This window comes from Bubalus kerabau, chromosome 1 (genome assembly GCF_029407905.1).
Source record: "Bubalus kerabau isolate K-KA32 ecotype Philippines breed swamp buffalo chromosome 1, PCC_UOA_SB_1v2, whole genome shotgun sequence".
In the NCBI taxonomy this organism is placed as follows: Eukaryota; Metazoa; Chordata; class Mammalia; order Artiodactyla; family Bovidae; genus Bubalus; species Bubalus kerabau.
This window is the reverse complement of record NC_073624.1, coordinates 19,789,031-19,809,343: the sequence shown is the minus strand read 5'-3', so window position 1 is coordinate 19,809,343 and position 20,313 is coordinate 19,789,031. Positions and strand designations below refer to the sequence as shown.

The 20,313-nt window shown below is 38.3% G+C and overlaps 1 protein-coding gene across 1 annotated transcript in view; it reads left to right on the top strand.

The window, feature by feature from the left end:
* The window catches only part of LOC129644117 (antigen WC1.1-like), a 54,612-nt gene that overhangs the window by 14,923 nt on the left and 19,376 nt on the right, over positions 1 to 20,313 (top strand). The window contains exons 3-7 of the mRNA XM_055569530.1: positions 4,739 to 5,047; positions 5,138 to 5,449; positions 13,182 to 13,274; positions 13,371 to 13,685; positions 14,746 to 15,060. Coding sequence (XP_055425505.1) covers positions 4,739 to 5,047; positions 5,138 to 5,449; positions 13,182 to 13,274; positions 13,371 to 13,685; positions 14,746 to 15,060 — 1,344 coding nt within the window. The remainder of the gene's footprint in view (positions 1 to 4,738; positions 5,048 to 5,137; positions 5,450 to 13,181; positions 13,275 to 13,370; positions 13,686 to 14,745; positions 15,061 to 20,313) is intronic.

Below are 20,313 nucleotides of genomic sequence, written 5' to 3'. Positions count from 1 at the left end.
TGAATTTTGTAATACAAAATTGTTATTTTTGTCTTAAATATTGTAGTATTTTTAAAATGAGAATAAGTTTTTAAAATATTTACTTGCAGAATTATCATTTAACACAGTTCTTATAGCTTTGGGTAGATCCAAGCTTTCGTTTATTATCACTTTCCTTTACCTTTTAGACCTTTAGATAACATTTTTGTGTAGTGTATGTCTGATAGCCTCACATTCTATCATCTGTTAGTCATCTGAAAACACTTTAATTTTCTTTCAGGTTTGAATGTTATTTTCGAAAGTGTCTGAATTCTATGTTAATATTTGCCCCCCACCGAGTACTCTAAAGATGTTTTTTGCATTATTATCTGGCTTGCCTTACTTCAAACAAGAAGTCAGTAATACTTAGCATTGTTCCCCTATATATAGTGTATCAAAATTTACTGGATGCTCTTAAGAGTTATTTTTGTTTATGAATGGATTTCAGCAATATATTATCAAGTGCCCTAGGTGGTTTTATTTAGTTTATCTTGTTTGAGGTTTGTTTAGCCTCTTGGATCAGTGGGTTTATAGCTTCATTAAATTTGGAAAAATTCCATCTATCATTTTAAAATATTTTTTTCTACTCATCCCTTATTCTGAATCTCCAAATAACATATTTTACATGGTTTGATATTATCCTTAATGATACTAATTTCCACTCATATTTTTCTCTACTTCTATTTGGATAGTCAATTGCTATGTGTTGAATTTCCAATTGTTTTATTCTGCAATGTCTACTCTCTTGTTAAGTTAATCCAGACAATTTTTCATTCAAGATATTGTATTTTAGTTTTAGAAGCTCCATTTGCTTATTTTTTCTCTACTTTGTTTGTATGCCTCAGTAGGTACATTTACGTTAGAGGTTTAAAGACCTTATCAGCCAATTAAATCACCTCTGTAATTTCTGAATTTGCTTTTAATGATTGCTTATTTAAAAAAATTTTTATGGGTTATATTTTTCTTCTTTGGAAGTCTAGTTTTTTGACTGGATTCAGGCATTACTAGGTAGTCTTTTACCAGGAAGAACTCTAGTGATAAATAATCAGAATATACTCAGAAACAAGGGAATTTTAAAAATTAAGCAATTGATTCCCATTTATTCTTTTCAAAATATGTTCCTTGGATGACCAATGATACATTATTATTTTGGTTTCCCTCCTTAGCTTCAAAACTTTTTATAATCTCACCTTACTTGCCACAAACCCCACCTGTATACCTACCCTTCACTTCTATAGCAGTTGCTTCCCTTTTCAACAAACCCATCTTTAAATCAATAAACATTTGTATGTTTAAGATCATGTTTACTTGTGTGAAGTGGGAGAAATGACAAAATCCAGGGTTAGGTGATAGATAGGAGGAGCAGAGGGTGATGAAATATGCTAAAAACTGATTCAACTAATATTTTCCCCCAATACTTATGTGCCTTATCAGTATTGAGGCTTATGCAACTTCAGTTCAGTCTCTCAGTAATGTCTGACTTGGCAACCCCATGGACTGTAGCATGCCAGACTTTCCTGTCCATCATCTACTCCCAGAGCTTACTCAAACTCATAGCCACTGAGTCAGTGATGACATCCAACCATCTCATCCTATGTCATCCCCTTCTCCTCTAACCTTCAATTTTTCCCAGCATCATGGTCTTTTCCAATGAGTCAGTTCTTTACAACATGTGGCCAAAGTATTGGAGTTTCAGCTTCAGCATCAGTCCTTCCAATAAATATTCAAGACTGATTTCCTATAGGATGGACTGGTTGGATCTCCTTGTGGTCCAAGGGACTCTCAAGAGTCTTCTCCAGCACCACAGTTCAAAAGCATCAATTCTTCGATGCTCAGCTTTCTTTTTAGTCCAACTCTGACATCCATACATGACTATTGGATAAACCATAGCTTTGACTAGATGGAACTTTGTTAGCAAAGTAATGTTTCTGCTTTTTAATATGCTGTCTAGATTGGTCATAGCTTTTCTCCCAAGGAGCAAACATCTTTTAGTTTCATGGCTGCAGTCATCATCTGTAGTGATTTTGGATCCCCCCCAAAATAAGGTCTGTCACTGTTTCCATTGTTTTCCCATTTATTTGCCATGAAGTGATGGGAACGGATGCCATGATCTTAGTTTTCTCCAACTGGGAGCTCTCCAAATAATGGGTTGATTGCTTTCTATTTTCATCTTCTACCTTTTTAAAAAAATGTCAATTTCTTTTAAAATTATAAAATGTTTAATACATTAAACCTGCATGAAGGAAAATTAAAAAAATACTAATAACTGGAAAATCATTCTTTTAATAGATTGAAAGAATTGATATTGCTAAAATGTCTATACTGCTCAAAGTAATCTATAGACTTGATGCAATCCCTATCAAAATCTCAATAGCATTTTTTATATAAATAGAGAAAAGCCTCAAAATATGCATGTGTCATTTCATTTTCATGTATTTATGAATTTTTCCTGTTTTCTTTCATTCTTGATTTCTAGCTACCATTGTGGTCAGCAAAGAAACTTGGATGTGTGTTTTGATAATTTGATATTCTTAAATTTTCTGAGACTTGTTTGTGATCTAGAATGTCCTGGAGAATATTTCATGTGTGACTGAGAATAATGTGTATTTTTCTGTATATTGGGTAAAAATGTGCTCTATGGGTCAGTGTATTGGGTGAATGGGCACTATGTGTCTGGTAATGCCATTTAGCCTATAGTGTTGCTCAGTTCTGTTGTTTTCTTATCGATTTTCTGTCTGAATGGTCCATCCATTATAAACAGTGGGATATTTTTGTATTGCTTCTGTTTCTCCTTAAGATCTGTCAATGTTGGCTTTGTTTATTTACATTTTTTGATGTTGGGGGCATATATTGAATATATATGTAATTACATGGTTTATCGATTCTTATTGAACTGACTTATCATTATGTCTCCTCTGATGGTTTTGGCTTAACTTCTCTTTTGCCTGACTTTGCTTTCTTTTGATTACTGTTTGCATGGAATCTCTGTCTCTATCTCTTCACTTTCATCCTATATGTGTCATGAAATCTAGAGTATGTAGCTGGGTCTTGTTTTTTAATCTACTCAGGCAACTCACCATTTTTCAACTGGAAGGTTTAATATGTTTACATTTAAAGTCATTATTGAAAGGTCAGGACTTACTGTTATTACTTTGTTCATTGTTTTCTGTCTGTTTTGTAGTTCTCTTGTTCTTCTCTTCCGTTGCTTTCTTTGTGAAGTGATTTTTCATAGTGGTATACTCTGCCTCTTTTCTCCTTATCTTGTTATCCACTATACTTTTAAGGTTACCTGGGAACTTGCATCAAGCAATTGATAGCTATAATAGTCTATAACTGAAGTTAAGTACAATTAAGGTAACGAATTAAATTTACTAGCAAATTGAAACTCTATATTTTACTATCTCTGCAATACTTTATATCATTGATGTCAGATTTTATTTCTTTACATATTCTTTTTCCACCAGCAAATTTCTGTGGTTGTAGTTATTCTTGCTGTGTTTGACTTTTGATTTACAAAACATGGTTAAAATCACGTGCTGAAATTACAATATATTAGTATTCTGTACTTCTCTTCATATTTATCTTTACTAATGAGAGGCAAGACAACATTAGTGGTGATGAAACCCCTCAGTTTTTGCTTTTTAAAATTAAAAAAATCTCTCTTCATTTTTAAAGGACAGTTTGCTAGATGAAGAGTTGATTGTTGGCAGATTTTTTTCACTAAGTGCTTTGTATACGTTACCCTGCTCTCTCTGGTCAGAAAGGTTTCTGCTGAGAAATCTGCTTTATAACAGAAACTCCCTTATATGTAACAAGTCACTTTTCTTTTAATGCTTTCAAAATTATCTTTGTGTTTGAATTTTGATAATTTAATTATAGAAAGTCTTGCTTCTACCTACCTATGAACTTTTGGGCTTTATAAATCAAGTTGTCCTTTTTCTCTCTGAGCTTACTTAACAGAACAGACTCATCTTTTTCCCCATTTAGGTCATCTAAGAAATTCTTGGAATATTGTGTCATAAAAAATTATCAGAAAAATAAAATTTGTTACTTTAAAAGTGCATTAGTTATTATGTAAGTATTTCTTCTCTTGAGCCATTATCTGTCTACAGGTTGGCATGCACTAATGGATCCAGCCTATACAATTTTCTGAATGCCAAGCCACTTGAGGAGTGGCTCATGGGTGAAAAAATCTGATCAGACTAGTAGCAGAAAGTCTCAGAAAAGCTTTCTAACTTTGTCTAAAGGAGAGATCTCTACACTCTCATAGCCATTTTGCTCTGGTTTGGTTCTGCTCTTCATGTCTCTATACTCAACGTTTGAGTGCCACATATTACGCATTATTTTCTTGGGCTCTGTAGATCCCAGGCTCCTAAATGAGAAACTTCTCCAACCAAAATAAAATATATGTTCCTGGTATTCAGCCATTACAGATTATCTGTCTTGGTCCCTGTAGTTTCCTTGACCTTAGATAAGGAATTCACATTTCTAACCAACCTCAAAGTATACCTTGCTGGGATCCAGTCATTCCAAATTGACCCTGCTTCTGGGTTTCTCTTTAGAAACTTGATCATGAAAATGCAACTCTGACACTAGCTGTTAAATTCTGTTTGTGCTCAACTCCTGGAAAGTTTTCACACCATTGCCTATGGCATATTGTTTTCAATTTGCAAGCAAGGAAAATGAATGCTCACTGTATTTGTCATTATTTTTTTCTTAGGATCTGTGCGTCTGTTTGGAGGGGATAGACCCTGCTCAGGGCGTGTAGAAGTACATTCTGGAAAAGCCTGGATCCCAGTGTCTGATGGGAATTTCACACTCCCCACTGCCCAGGTCATCTGTGCAGAGCTGGGATGCGGCAAGGCCGTGTCTGTCCTGAAACACATGCCCTTCAGAGAGTCTGATGGCCAGGTCTGGGCTGAGGAGTTCAGGTGTGAGGGGGAGGAGCCTGAGCTCCGGGTCTGCCCCAGAGTGCCCTGTCCAGGGGGCACGTGTCACCACAGTGGAGCTGCTCAGGTTGCCTGTTCAGGTGAGATGTGGATCAGGACTAACCTCCCTGCACTCTTGTTGGGGTAAGAAAATCATGAGATTTTGCTGAAATCCTGTCTTCTTCTACCAGCTTACTCGGAAGTCCGGCTCATGACAAATGGCTCCTCTCAGTGTGAGGGGCAGGTGGAGATGAAGATTTCTGGACGATGGAGAGCGCTCTGTGCCTCCCACTGGAGTCTGGCCAATGCCAATGTTGTCTGTCGTCAGCTTGGCTGTGGAGTCGCCATCTCCACCCCTGGAGGACCACACTTGGTGGGCAGAGATGACCAGATCTCAACAGTCCGATTTCACTGTTTGGGGGCTGAGTCTTTCCTGTGGAGTTGCCCTGTGACTGCCCTGGGTGGTTCCGACTGTTCTCATGGCAACACTGTGATCTGCTCAGGTAAGAGAGAGGGAAGGGCTATTGATACTCAGGAGGCTCTTGGAGTGATATGTCTCCAAGAGCAGAGAGGGAGGGAAAATTGACTTCAAAAGTTAGATATTTCATGATGAAATATGGGTTTTGTTATTATTCATTCATGTTTCAGATCAGGGCAAGAAGCATAAAGGAGAATACATATTTTAAGTAAACATAGCTATTTAAGTATAATCATAGTGAACAATGTATAAGCAAAAATGGTATACCTCAGTCAGGGATTTTCCCCCACTGAACCATGTGAGAATTTCTATACCCATCAGATTCCTTTACCTGATAACCTCAGTATGTATTTCTTAAGACATTCATTCAAATTCAGGAAATTTCAATTTCACACAACATTATTAACTATTTTGAAATACATCTGAACTTGAAATTGTTTTGTTTTGAAGTTATAGTAGAAAGGTTTAACTAAAAATTCAGTATTTTTAATAAATCAGAATTATTCAGATTTTCTATTCATCCTTGTGTCATTTCAAATGGAACTATTCAAAGAATTTCTCTACTCAGCTAATTGTGTAAAAGTTTTGGCAAAGAGGGAGTGATGTCAGCATCATGGTGGTTTGCTTCCTTCCTATTTGCTTCTCTTCTTAACAACTAATTAACCATACGTCCATGATTAAAAGTGCCTCTGTGAAAGTTGTTGGATCCCATAACTTATATCAAAGAACCAGGAAGATGGTCACTCACCTGGGCATCCAGTAATAGGCAGGTAGACATTGGTACAGACTGGAGCCAGCAGGAGTAGTGAAGCTGTCCCAGCCCCCTGGGCCATGGTCAGGGAAAACATGGAGAAATGTGGTGAGTGCTCATTTGGTCAAATACTTATAGAAATTGTTAGAAGTCCAGGATTCCTGAAGGGAGATTTCATTACTCTGTTGGAGGCAAAAAAAAGTAAGTTTGAATTATTGGGGAGGATTAAAGGATTTTGCCAGTGCTGCTCCTTACCCCAAGGTGACACAGCATAAATTTGAACTAGCCAGTGGGCCCTCTCTTATGGGTGAAAAGGAAAGCAGTGAGCTAGTGCCCACTTGATATTGCTGGGGAAACCAATTTCTCTCCAGCAGCACCCAGAGTTCTGGGGCTGAACCTCCATGACTGAGGCGAGAGAGGAAATATGAAAGATCATTAAGAAGGTCAAAAAGTGCAAAAGGGATGCAATTCCTGTGACTACACTCAGGGCTTCAGCAGGAAGCCCATCCATAAGCCTCTAGGAGAATGTCACCCGAAGATCTCTCTTCCTGGGCCTGTAGGTACTCCAAGTCCCTGAGGGTACTAAATCTTTAGTAAATCATCTTTACTGCCACCTTTCTGACAGCTGCTTTTATGTGTTTCCAAGTATGGAGATGAAAGCAAACTCGAGTAAATGGAGTGATCTCCAAAAACAGACTAGGGTCTGTGGGCAGGGAGGTAACCACAGGCTTCAGCTGTAGTACACCATTCTGCAAAACAAAAGAGAGGTTTTCAGCAACCTGCTGAGTTTTAAGGACCAAAGAAGACATAAAAACTTAAGGTATTTTCTATAAGAGGAAGCAAGAAATGTAGAGCAAGAAATGTAGAGTGGCTCTATACAAGGTCAGAGACCAGTATATACCACCTGAAGGTAATCAGTAAAGATTTAATGTGGTGTCTGCTACATCTAAAGCAAAAGCAGCAATGCAAAATTTCAAGAAACTTGAAGAATTAAAGAAAGTAGTCATCACCAAAGAGTAACAGTACCTTTTCAAAACTGACAAAGACACATGTCAATGACATGGATCTTTGTAATCTAGCTTATAAAGAACCCAACACAGCTGTTTTGAGGAAACTGAATGAACTGTAAGAAAAGACAGAAAGGCAATTCAATGAAATCAGGGAAACAATAGATGAAAAAATGAGAAGTTTAACAAAGAGAAGTCCTAAAAAGAACCAAACAGAAATTCTGGTGCTGAAGAGTTTAATAAATGAAATGGGGAAAATTGCAACTGAGAGCATCTACAACAGAGTAGATCAAATTAAAGATAGAATCAGTGGTTAAAAATGAGTAAAAAAGGAAGAATATATCCTATGTGATTTATGCATCTACACTAACATAAAAATATCTAGGAGAAGAGAGGGAGAGGGTGGGAAAAGGTGTATTTAAATGAATAATTTCTAACTTGGGGAGGGGCTTGAAAATTCAAGCTGAAAAAACTAATAGGTCACCTTATAACCCTAATGTAAAAGACCTTTTCTCAGAAACATTATAGTTAAACTGTAAAAAATCAATAAAAGTAGGAGAAAAAATATTGAATAAAGTGGAATAACTAAATGATTATTTAGTGTGCTGTTTAAAATTTGAAACTGCTGGTCAGATGCAGGACCAGCATTTTCACATTGCTTAGGGTTGCAGATTGATGACTTACATATAGTTCATCCATGTGGACAGACTGTCTTCACTAGTGACCAGTGAAGCATAAATATAAGTGGTACTTCTTTATACTAGAAAAATATAGGGGAAAATCCCATTTATTATAGTATGAAAACTATTAAATATGTAGGAAGAAACTTAAAATATCTAAAGGGCTTGCATTGAAAGTCACAGAGCATCTAAAAAAATAAAGACATATACTATGTTCATGGATTAGAAAACTTAATAGGCTGTCAACTCTCTTCCCTTAACATACAAACTAAATCTAATCCTAATAAAAAGCCAAGCAATATTTTTGTAGAAATTTACAAGCAAATTCTAAACATTTATTTAAATGTGAAAGAAGTGGAATGGACAAAACAATTTTGAAAAAGAAGGCCCCAAGAGAAGTAAGCTAACTTCAAGTTTCCTACTACATATCCACAGCAACATGGCCATTGAATAAGAATAGCTAAACAGATCAACAGAGCACAATAAAGTTTAGTAACAGACCCAAACCCATGTATGTGTTGAAATTCTACAAAAGCATAGAGATATTTCAAAGGGGAAAACACATTCTCTTCAAAAAATGATCTGCTAATTGAATATCTGCATGGGGGGCAAAATAAACTGTGATCCTTATTTCACATCATAAGCGCCATTACCCCATCCTCACCCTGAAGGAAAACCCCAGTTCATCAGGGTAGCTCAAATAAATGGTTATTCCCATATAAAATTTAATTATAAAACTGGTAGAAGAAAATGTAAGAAAAATTATTGATTGGTGGACTGGGCAAACATTTCCTAAGATATGTCTTATCTAACTTAGGAAATGTTTGCCCAGTCCACAATCATAATAATTTTTCTTACATTTTCTTCTACCAGTTTTATAATTAAATTTTATATGGGAATAACCATTTATTTGAGCTACCCCAATGGACTGGCCCCACCTCAGCAACCATGACCTGAAACCTCAGTGTGAATTTGGGGGATTTTTCAGTGGATTCCCCCTTGCCCAGTGGCCACCAGCCCCGGCCAGTTTTCTGCCAATTTGATTATTTTTAAAAAAGGAAAAAAAAAAAATAGAAAGTCAGGGGTGGTGGGGATAAAGCAGGGAAAATTAAAGTCCTGGAAACCTCAGGAAGTGCTGTCCATTAATATCTGTGAGTTCTGAGGATGCTGGTGATGAGGACAGCCAGGGAGGGCCCTGTGTTCCTCCAAAAGGAGCCTTTTCCTCTCCCAGGAGGGGCGACTGCCTCCCTGAAGACACAGGGCACTAACAGAAGAAACTGGTGCCAACCTGTTTTTGTTGTCGTCTGTGATACTCACAAATACAAGGATAAAAATTAAGGAGCACTTAGGTTCCAGTGGCTGTTGGGGGGTTCCAATATTAAAAAACCTGTTTTCATCTCAAAAAAAATAATGAGATGTGATTTTCATTAAAATTAATACTTTTTTCTTTTTGAAAAAAAAAATAAGAAAATGAAAAGGCATTCAACTGATAGGGGGAAATTAATTGCAATACATATATCTAATAAAGGATTTGTAACAAGAATAAGTGAAAAATTTATAACAGAAAAATAAGAAAAGAACTATCCAGTTTAAGCATGGGCAAAATATTAAGAAAGACACTTTCCCAAAGATGATATACAAATGGCCAATAAGTAAATGAAAAGATACCAAATATCATTAGTTATTAAAGAAATTCAAATTAAAATATGAGATATAAATTCACAAATTAGACTGGCTACAATTAAGGAGACTGACAATTCCAAGTTTGGGGAAGGTTATTGATCCACAAGAACCTTTATACATTGCTGATGATAACATAATAGAAAACAATTCTTAGCAACTCTATGTCACCCAAAATTTCTGTTACCCAAGAGGGATGAAAAGATATCCACAAAAAATTTAGGCAGAAAAATCAGACATGTTTATTTAAAAGAGTAAAAAAGTATAAGCCACTCTAATTTTCTTTAATGAAAGAAAGGAAAACTTTCTTTGGCATATTCATACAATGTAAGACTTTAACAATAGAAAGAAAAAGCTACTCATAAATCCAACTACACAGAAAATCTCAAAGTATGCTAAGTGAAAGAAACCATCTAAAAGGGATTACATACTCTGTGATTTTATTAAATTCTTAAAAAACACAACTAATCTATTTATGATAAAAGACAGATCAGTATTTGCCTGGTTCTGGCAGGCAAGAGCCCCTGGTTGTGGGGCTTTTATTGGTTGCAAGAGGCATATAGGAACTTTGTGAATAATGCTATATATTCTGAATTTTAACTGTGGTAACGGTTATGCTGGCACATGCAACTGTCAAAACTTACGAAAACATACTCAAAATATGTGTATTTTAATGCATGAAAATTATACCTCACTACAGAAGGTTTTTGGAGAAGGAAATGGCAACCCACTCCAGTATTCTTGCCTGGGAAATCCCATGGATAGAGGAGACTGATGAGCTACAGCCTTGGAGGCTGTAAAAGAGTCAGACATGACTTAGCTACTAAACAAACAACGGAAGATTTTACTATTTGTCTTTTGTTTTTAGCTTAAGTCTACTTTAATAAAAAAACATATTTTTAATTATTTTACCCTTTGAAAATTTTTTGGATCTCGCTTTTTGTATAATATATGATCAGCCTTGGAAAATGACCTGTAAGTGCTTGGAATAAGGTGTATTCTCTAGTTTTGAGAGGTATGTTTGTTAAATCACCCCACTCAAATGTTCTAAATATTTAGTGACTGGCTTTGCTTGTTTTGGTCTATAGTTACTGAGACTGAAGAAAGGTGTTTCTGGTTACTGTTGCCTGGTAACAAAGTACTTCAAAATCTAGTCACTTATGGCAACCATTTTATTTTGCATAAATATCACCATATATTTTTCCTTCAGCCCCAATTGTATTTCTTCACTTCCTTTCAATCCTCATTGACAGCATTGCCCAAGCCCATCAGGCTTCTGCTAATAACCTCCTCCACTCCTTCTAGCTTCTGCCTGTTACTTTGTTCTAAAAGCAATGTCACATGTTTTAGGTGGTATCCCAAATTTGGGCCATTATGGATAAAGATGCTATGCATATGCATATACAAATTTATATGATTTGTATAGTGGCCTCATTTGTATGTGGCCATTTGTATTTGTATGTGGCCTCATTCCTTGGTATATATGCATATACAAATTTGCATATACAAATATATGCATATAAAATGCATATACTTTTCTTCTGAAAACAAATACTTCATTTGTCTTCAGTAAATAGTTAGTAGTATGGTAATTATAAGTGTTTGGTTACTATGGCTGCATAACCAAATTTCCCACAAAACTTAGCATCTTAAAACCCCTTTTTACTTTTGCTCATGATTTCCTGGAGTTTGGGAAGGAATTTGGAAAGTGCTCTGATTTGTATTGTCTTGGAGTCTTATCAGGTTGCAGCCCAGTATCAGCTGGGGCTGACATCATCTGAGGACACAACTGGGCTGGGGATCCAGGATGGTTCATGAGGACAAGCCTGGCAACTGGAAGGTCAGCTGGGTTGAACTGAGTGACCAGAGACCTGCATATGACAGTCTCCGCAGGACAAGAGTCTCAACAGGACAGACTTGCCCTAAAGCAAAAGTCCTCAGTGATTTCATAGGAGGTTGCAAAAGTTTTCAGACCTAGTGCTGAGAGTCAAGCAAATTTACGTTCAGTTCCGTTCAGTTCAGTCGCTCAGTCATGTCTGACTCTTTGCGACCTCATGAATCACAGCACGCCAGGCCTCCCTGTCCATCACCAACACCTGGAGTTCACTCAGACTCATGTCCATCAAGTCAGTGATGCCATCCAGCCATCTCATCCTCTGTCGTCCCCTTCTCATCCTGCCCCCAATCCTTCCCAGCATCAGAGTCTTTTCCAATGAGTCAACTCCTCACATGAGGTGGCCAAAGTACTGGAGTTTCAGCTTTAGCATTATTCCTTCCAAAGAAATCCCAGGGCTGATCTCCTTCAGAATGGACTGGTTGGGTCTCCTTGCAGTCCAAGGGACTCTCAAGAGTTTTCTCCAACACCACAGTTCAAAAGTATCAATTCTTTGGCACTCAGCTTTCTTCACAGTCCAACTCCACATCCATACATGACCACTGGAAAAACCATAGCCTTGACTAGATGGACCTTTGTTGGCAAAGTAATGTCTCTGCTTTTCAATATGCTATCTAGGTTGGTCATAACTTTCCTTCCAAGGAGTAAGCGTCTTTTAATTTCATGGCTGAAATCACCATCTGCAGTGATTTTGGAGCCCCCCAAAATAAAGTCTGACACTGTTTCCAGTATTTCCCCATCTATTTCCCATGAAGTGATGGGACCGGATGCCATGATATTTGTTTTCTGAATGTTGAGCTTTAAGCCAACTTTTTCACTCTCCTCTTTCACTTTCATCAAGAGGCTTTTTAGTTCCTTTTCACTCTCTGCCATAAGGGTGGTGTCATCTGCATATCTGAGGTTATTGATATTTCTCCCAGCAATCTTGATTTCAGCTTGTGCTTCTTCCAGCCCAGCGTTTCTTGTGATGTACTCTGAATACAAGTTAAATAAGCAGGGTGACAATATACAACCTTGACGTACTCCTTTTCCTATTTGGAACCCGTCTGTTGTTCCATGTCCAGTTCTAACTGTTGCTTCCTGACCTGCATATTGGTTTCTCAAGAGGCAGGTCAGGTGGTCTGGTATTCCCATCTCTTTCAGAATTTTCCACAGTTTATTGTGATCCACACAGTCAAAGGCTTTGGCATAGTGAATAAAACAGAAATAGATGTTTTTTTGGAACTCTCTTGCTTTTTCGATGACCCAGAGGATGTTGGCAATTTGATCTGTGGTTCCTCTGCCTTTTCTAAAAGCAGCTTGAACATCAGGAACTTCACGGTTCACGTATTGCTGAAGCCTAGCTTGGAGAACTCCTTTCTATTACTACAGAGTCAGACACGACTGAAGCGACTTAGCAGCAGCAGCATTACTTACTAGAAATTCACGAAGGTCAGCAGAACTTTAAGGGAAGGAGGCACAGACCTCACTTCTCAGTGACATGTAACAGCAAAGATTATGTGCTGCTGTTCAGTCGCTCTGCTGCTGCTGCTGCTAAGTCGCTTCAGTCGTGTCTGACTCTGTGTGAACCCATAGACGGCAGCCCACCAGGCTCCCCCGTCCCTGGGATTCTCCAGGCAAGAACACTCAGTCGTGTCTAATTCTTTTCGATCCCCTGGAGTGCAGCACGCCAGGCTTCTCTATCCTTCACTATCTCCCGGAGTTTGCTTTAACTCATGTCCCTTTGATCATTGCTATTTCTGCAGGAAACCAGACCCAGGTGCTACCCCAGTGCAGCGACTCCCTCTCTGAACCAACAGGCTCTGCAGCCTCAGAGAACAGCGCCCCCTACTGCTCAGGTGAGGGTCCTACACGACAGAAGGCGCTTGTCTGCCGCCCGCCACCCTGTCCACCCGCCGGGTCACCACCCCATTGTCCCATTTCTCTCTCCTCAGACAGCAGACAGCTCCGCCTGGTAGACGGGGGCGGTCACTGTGCCGGGAGAGTGGAGATCCTTGACCAGGGCTCCTGGGGCACCATCTGTGATGATGGCTGGGACCTGGATGATGCTCACGTGGTGTGCAGGCAGCTGGGCTGTGGAGAAGCCCTCAATGCCACGAGGTCTGCTCACTTCGGGGCAGGATCAGGACCCATCTGGCTGGATGACCTGAACTGCAGAGGAAAGGAGTCCCATGTGTGGAGGTGCCCTTCCCGGGGCTGGGGGCAGCACGACTGCAGACACAAGCAGGATGCGGGGGTCATCTGCTCAGGTCTGGGCTGCACACTGTCCACAGTTTGGGGGAGGGGTGGGGCACTGGAAGATGGGGGTCTGAGCCCTGAGAGAGAGATGCTGAAAGGACCAGAGAAGAAGGCTTCCTCCCATGGAGCCTGTGTTTCCAGCAGACGTGAGGACTAAGTGCTTTCACTTCCTTCTGCAGCAGCTGAGAGTCTGGTCCTTTGTTCTCAGCAATGTTTCCTGGTAGAGCCATTTCTTACAGTTTCCACATGAAAGCAGGGCTCTCCTTCAGTTCCCTGTGGTAGTACAGTCTGGTGATCCTGTTGACGTTGGAATGAAAGCACAGATTTACTCTGTTCAGTTCTGTACACTAGGAGTCTGACAAGGGATCTGACCAGACCAACACCCCAGTGTCCACAGGGCTGCGTTCTTCCTGGAGGCCCTGGGGAGAACTCCTTTGCCAGTTTTTCTGCTTCCTATGTGGCCTCATTCCTTGGATTGGAGCCCATCTTCTTCTTCAGACAACATTCCCTCCCCTGGCCATTCTTCAGTGTCTCATCTTCCTCTAACCACACCCAGGAAGAGTATTCCAATTTTAGGGATAATTAGATTGGGTTTATATGGTTAATTCATAATGTTGCAGGTTAGTTTCACCATCCCAAGCTCTTAAGTTTCTTGTCTTAATAATGTCTGTAAAATCCCTTTTGAAATATAAGGCAACATTCACAGGATTGAAAGACTGGAACATAGACATTTGTGGGTTCACTGTTCTGCCTGTTTCTCCACTACCCACATCCCTTTCACATGGTCTTTTACAGGTGTTATCAGGAAACAAGGCTCAGGGCCCTTCCCTGCAGGTGCCTATGTTGGTCTTTCTCTCTGTTCGTATTCACTACATCATTGTGGTAGAAATAGAAAGACAGACATTAATGGACAAAGTCAAGTAAAAGGGAGACAGATTTCAGTCTTGTCACCTAGTGGGTATCTCCTCAGCTGGGTCAGGGGTGAGTGTTCACAATTTCTGGGAAACAGGAAAACCCAGAGCACTGAGTGGAATGCTCACTGTGTCTTGTCTCCTCCCCTTTCAACCTTAGAGTTCCTGGCCCTCAGGATGGTGAGCGAGGACCAGCAGTGTGCTGGGTGGCTGGAAGTTTTCTACAATGGGACCTGGGGCAGTGTCTGCCGCAGCCCCATGGAAGACATCACTGTGTCCGTGATCTGCAGACAGCTTGGCTGTGGGGACAGTGGAACCCTCAACTCTTCTGTTGGTCTCAGGGAAGGTTCTAGACCCCAGTGGGTGGATGGAATCCGCTGTCAGAAAACTGACACCTCTCTCTGGCAGTGTCCTTCTGACCCTTGGAATTACACTTCCTGCTCTCCCAAGGAGGAAGCCTATATCTCATGTGCAGGTGACTTGATGTATGTTTCTGTGTGTCTGTCCCAATCCTGTAGGATGTCAGTAGTGAGATTTTATATTTTAAAATGTCTAAGTGATGAGTTTAAGTTGGGTCCACAAAATGATGTTAGGATGGAGCTAATTTAATCCACATTTCAACCTTGTTATTTAGACTTTTAATTTGGCTATAATTCACATAATACTGTATTAGTTTCAGGTGTTAAATGTAAAGCTTATATATTTCTGTATGTTGGTAAATGATCACCACAGTAAGTCTAGTAATATCCATCACCATGTATCATTACAATTTTTTGATTGTGAGGAGAATTTTTCTTACCAACTTTCAAGTATATAATACAGATTCATTGTAGTCACCATGCTGGACATTACATCTTCATGGAATTCACTTTAGAACGGCAAGTTTGTACCTTTTGACTACCTCCACTTGTTTTGCCCACATCAATCCACCTTTTGCCACCACCGAACTGTTCTCTGCATCTCTGAACCCCCTCTTTTTTTGGTATTTGATTTAATATTCCACATATAAATTAGATGATATGGTATTTATTTCACTTAGCATAATGCCCTCAAGGTTCATCCATGTTGCTACACATGGCAGGATTTTCTTCTTTTTGTTGGCTGGACATACGTACATATCACCATTTATCCATCAGAGAAGACTTACGTTGTTTGGCTATTGTAAATAATGCTGCAATGAACATTTGGTTGCACAGTTTTTTCAAGTTGGTATTTTGTTTCCTTCAGATAAATACCCAGAAGTGAAATTGATGAGCCATATGATGGTTTTATTTTTAATTTTTGGAGAACCTCAATACTGTTCTCCATAGGGGTTGCATCAACTCACATTCCCCCCTCCCCGCCCCGCCCAGCTGGGCATAAGGTTTGCCTTCTCTCCGCGTTTTCACCAGCTCCTGTTATTTCTTGTCTTTTGGATAAAAGCCATTCTAACAGATGTGAGATGTTACCCCATTATAGTTTGATTTGCATTTTTCTGATGACATAACCTTGTGCGCCTTTTCATGTACCTGTTGGCCCTCTTTATGTCTTCTTTGAAAAAAAAAAATGTCTATTCAGGTCTTCTGCCTGTTTTTTAATGATTGTTTGTTGGTTTGCTTTTGCTATTGAGATGTATGAATTCGTTAAGTATTTTGGATATTAACCCTTGTCAGAAATGTAATTTGCAAATATTTTCTCCAACTCCATAAATTACCTTTTAATTTTGTTGACCTTTTTCCTTTGTTGTGCAGAAGTTTTTTAGTTTTCTGTAGTTTCAATGCTTATTTTTGCTCTTGTTGCTTTTGCTTTTGGCATCAAACCCAAAATATCCTCATGATGATTGATGTCAGGACCTTTTCATCCTAATTTTTATTCTAGGATTTTTAAAATAATTTTTAAAATTTATTTATTTTTGGCTGTGCTGGGTCTTTGTTGCTGCATGGGCTTTTCTCTAATTGCAGTGAGCAGGGGCTACTCTTCATTGCATTGCACAGGCTTCTTATTGCAGGGGCTTGTTTTGTTGAGGAGAACAGGCTGGAGGGCACCGAGCTTCAGTAGTTGTGGCATGTGGGCTCGACAGTTGCCATTCCTGGGCTCTAAAGCACAGGCTCAACAGTTCTGGCGAATGGGCTGAGTTGCTCCGTGGCATCTGGGATCTTCCTGGATCAAGGATCACACTTGAATCTCTTGCATTGGTGGGTGGATTCTTTACCACAGCCACAAGGGAAGCCCCTCTTCTAGGATTTTTATGGCTTCAGGACTTATGATCAAGTCTTTAATCCATTTTGAGTTAATTTTTGTGAATGGTGTAAGAGTTTTTCAGTTTCATTCTTTTGCATGTAACCATCCAGCTTTCACAACACCATTTTTGAAGAGACAGTCCTTTCCTGATGCTATAATCTCTACTTTTTTGTCATAAATTAATTGACCACATATATTTGGGTTTATTTCTGGGATCTCTATTCTTCTCCAGTGATTTTTGTGTCCATTTTTATTGCAATACCATACTGCTGATTAATACAGCTTTGTAATATAGTTTGAAATCAAGAAGCACGATCCTTCTGTCATTCTTTCTCAAGATTTCTTTGGCTATTCACTCTCTTTTGTGGTTCCACACAAATTTCAGAACTCTTTGTTCCATATTTGTGAAAATTTTCATTGAAAAATTTGGATAAGGATTGTAGTGAATCTGTAGGTTGCTTTATGTAGTGTGATCATTTTAACAATATTAGGTCTTCCAATCCATGAGCACAGAATATCTTTCAATTTATTTGTGCCTTCTTTAATATCTTTCACAATGTCTTAAAGTTTTCAATAGTGTCTCAGTTTTGACTCTTCCTTTCAGATTTGGGTGTTCTTATTTCCTTTTCCTTGCTTGATGATTCTGACTAGAACTACCAAAACTATGTTGAATAAAAGTGATGAGAGTAGGCATTTTTGCCTTGTGTTTGATCTCAGAAGAAAAGCTTTCAGCTTTTTACAGTTGAGTAGGATGTTTGCTGAGGGTTTGTCATGATATTTATTTTGTTGAGGTATAATCCCTTTATATCTACTTTGTAAAGATCTTTTGTATCATAAACGGCTGTTGAACTTTGTCACATATCTGTTCTTCATCTGTTGAAAGGGTATGATTTTTGCCTTTATCTTATTTGGTGTATCACATTGATTAACTTGTGAATATTGAACCATCCTTGAATCCTTGGAACAAATCTCTGTTGATCTTGGTGTTGTTATTATTGTTGTTGGTTAGTCACTAAGTTATGCCTGATACTTTGTGGTCCAATGGACTATAGCTCTCTAGGCTCCTCTGTCTTAGATTTCCCAGGCAAGAATACTGGAGTGGGTTGTCCAGTATTCTCTTCATGCATTGTTGAATTTGGTTTTCTAATATTTTGTTGAAGATTTTGCATCTATATTTATTTGGGATATTAGCCAGTATTTTCTTTTCTTGTGGTGTCCTTATCTGGTTTTGATATCAGGATAATCTCAGCCTCATAAAATGGCTTTGGAAGTGTTCCTTTCATCCTTTTTGGAGGAGTTTGAGAAGGCTCCACCGCTTCATACCATTACACTGGAAATTGGAATTAAAAAAAATGTTGGTGGGGTGACAAATAGTCAAACCGTAGCACCTTACTTCCTTCAACATTTCTCTCTCTCTTATCCCCCACCTTCCACACACACCCCATTCAGGTGTTGGGCATTGCCTGAAATCTACAAATGAGAGAATAAGATAGATTAAAGTAAATGAGATAGATATTTCAAAAGCAGAGATTTGTCCCTTTCCTTGCCTCTGTTTCTTAATTTCTTTGTCTTTTCATTCAAAGGCCAAAGTAGTGTTAAACTATTGGACTTTTATTTATTATACTTTTTTGACAATAAAGCACCATAAAATGGGTTGTGGTGATGTCTCTGACCCTGAAAGTGAGCAATCACACACAGAGGCCCTGCCATCATTTTTTCAGAGGTTCTCTGCTTGAAGTGGGTAGAAAGTTTGGTAGGATGATGTGGAGAGAGTACACAAGTTCTCATATTTTATGACAAGAACCATTTACACTTCCATTTTCTTGTGTTTTTTGAACTTATGTGTATTTCTTTCACTTACAATTCTTTTGTATCTTTTTTTGGTTAATTTTGCTTCCTCTAAATACAAATCTTTCTTAGAAAATTTATTTGCGTCTATTGCACACATTTCTGCCTTACTAGGTAGCTATTTGTGTTTTTTTTTTCTGACTTTTTCTATATATTCCCTTTTTAAAGAGTTTTCTCTCTTTACAGCAATCTTTGCTTGACCAATGTCATACTGAATAACACATAACAGTAGCTTAGAATTCATTTAATAATTGTCCATTGAAAATTGCATAAGTGGGCCTTCCCTGGTGGTCCAGTGGTTAAAAATCCACCTGTCAATGCAGAGGACATGAATCTGATCTCCCATCTAAGAAGTAGTAAAGAACCTGCCTGCCAGTGCAGAAGATATAAGAGATGCAGGTTTGATCCCTGGGTCTGGAAGATTCTCTGGAGGAGGGCATGGGAACTCACTCCAGTATTCATGCCTGGAGAATCCCATGAACAGGTGAGCCTGGCAGGCTACAGTCCACTGGGTCACAAGAGTTGGACATGACTGAAGAAACAGCACACACATGCGCACACACCAGGAAGATTTCATATGCCATGGGAAAACTAAGCCTGTGCACCACAACTAGAGAAAGCCCACGTGCAGCACCAAGACCCAGTATAGCCAAAAATAAATTTAAGAAAAACTTTAAAAAAATCACATAAGTGGAAATTTGAATATCAATTAATTCTGTGCTTATGCACTAATCATTTTTTATATGCACCATTTATTAGCAGAAAACTTTACCATTCATTTATATTTGCTTTACTATTTTGCTGATTACCACGAATTTAAAGAAATTCTATTTCACTGAATTTTATTCATCTACGTATTCATTCAATAAATATTTATCAAGCCCCATCATGGTATTTAGAAAAGCTTCTCCATGCATTCTTGTTGAACGGTGAATGTGCAATCACCATCCTAATAGCAGAAACACAGGGTTAATAAGATATGCAAGTTCCTTCCTCTAGTGGAACCTTCATTCAGGGGTATATATGTGTGTGTATTTGTCTTGGAATGTGGACATGATAAACAAGTAAATACTCAAAGGTATTTCAGATATCTTTACGATATCTTCCATCATCGTTTATATTTTTTCTCTATAATGTTTAAAATTTCATTTATTTATAGGAACTCTCTACAAATTAACACCACTTACTGCTTTTCTTAAATACTACTGAAAGTATTTACCCCATTTTTTGCATATGTCTTTAGGGTTGTGTATGTGGTGTGGTTATATGATCAAATATACTATGTTTTACTTTAAGAATTCCGCCTTTAATGCAGTGTTTCAGATGCCATTCTTCATCTCAAAATAGCTTTTAATCATTTCATTTTCTTCAAATAACTTTATAATTTTAGTAAAGAATATTTATAACTTTACTGAATCTGAATTTATTTTACTGTGTGTGATATTGTAATATCATCAACGGATACAAATTACATTTTAGATACCTAATAATTTATTTCCTCACCAAATAAATATACATTATTTCATGATTTCATGGATATGACACCAAAAGAACAGGCAAAAATAGACAATTTGCAAAATATATAAGGAAATCCTACAACTCAAGGGCAAAACAAGAAAAAAACCATAATAACCCAATTAAAAAATTAACAGAGACTTGA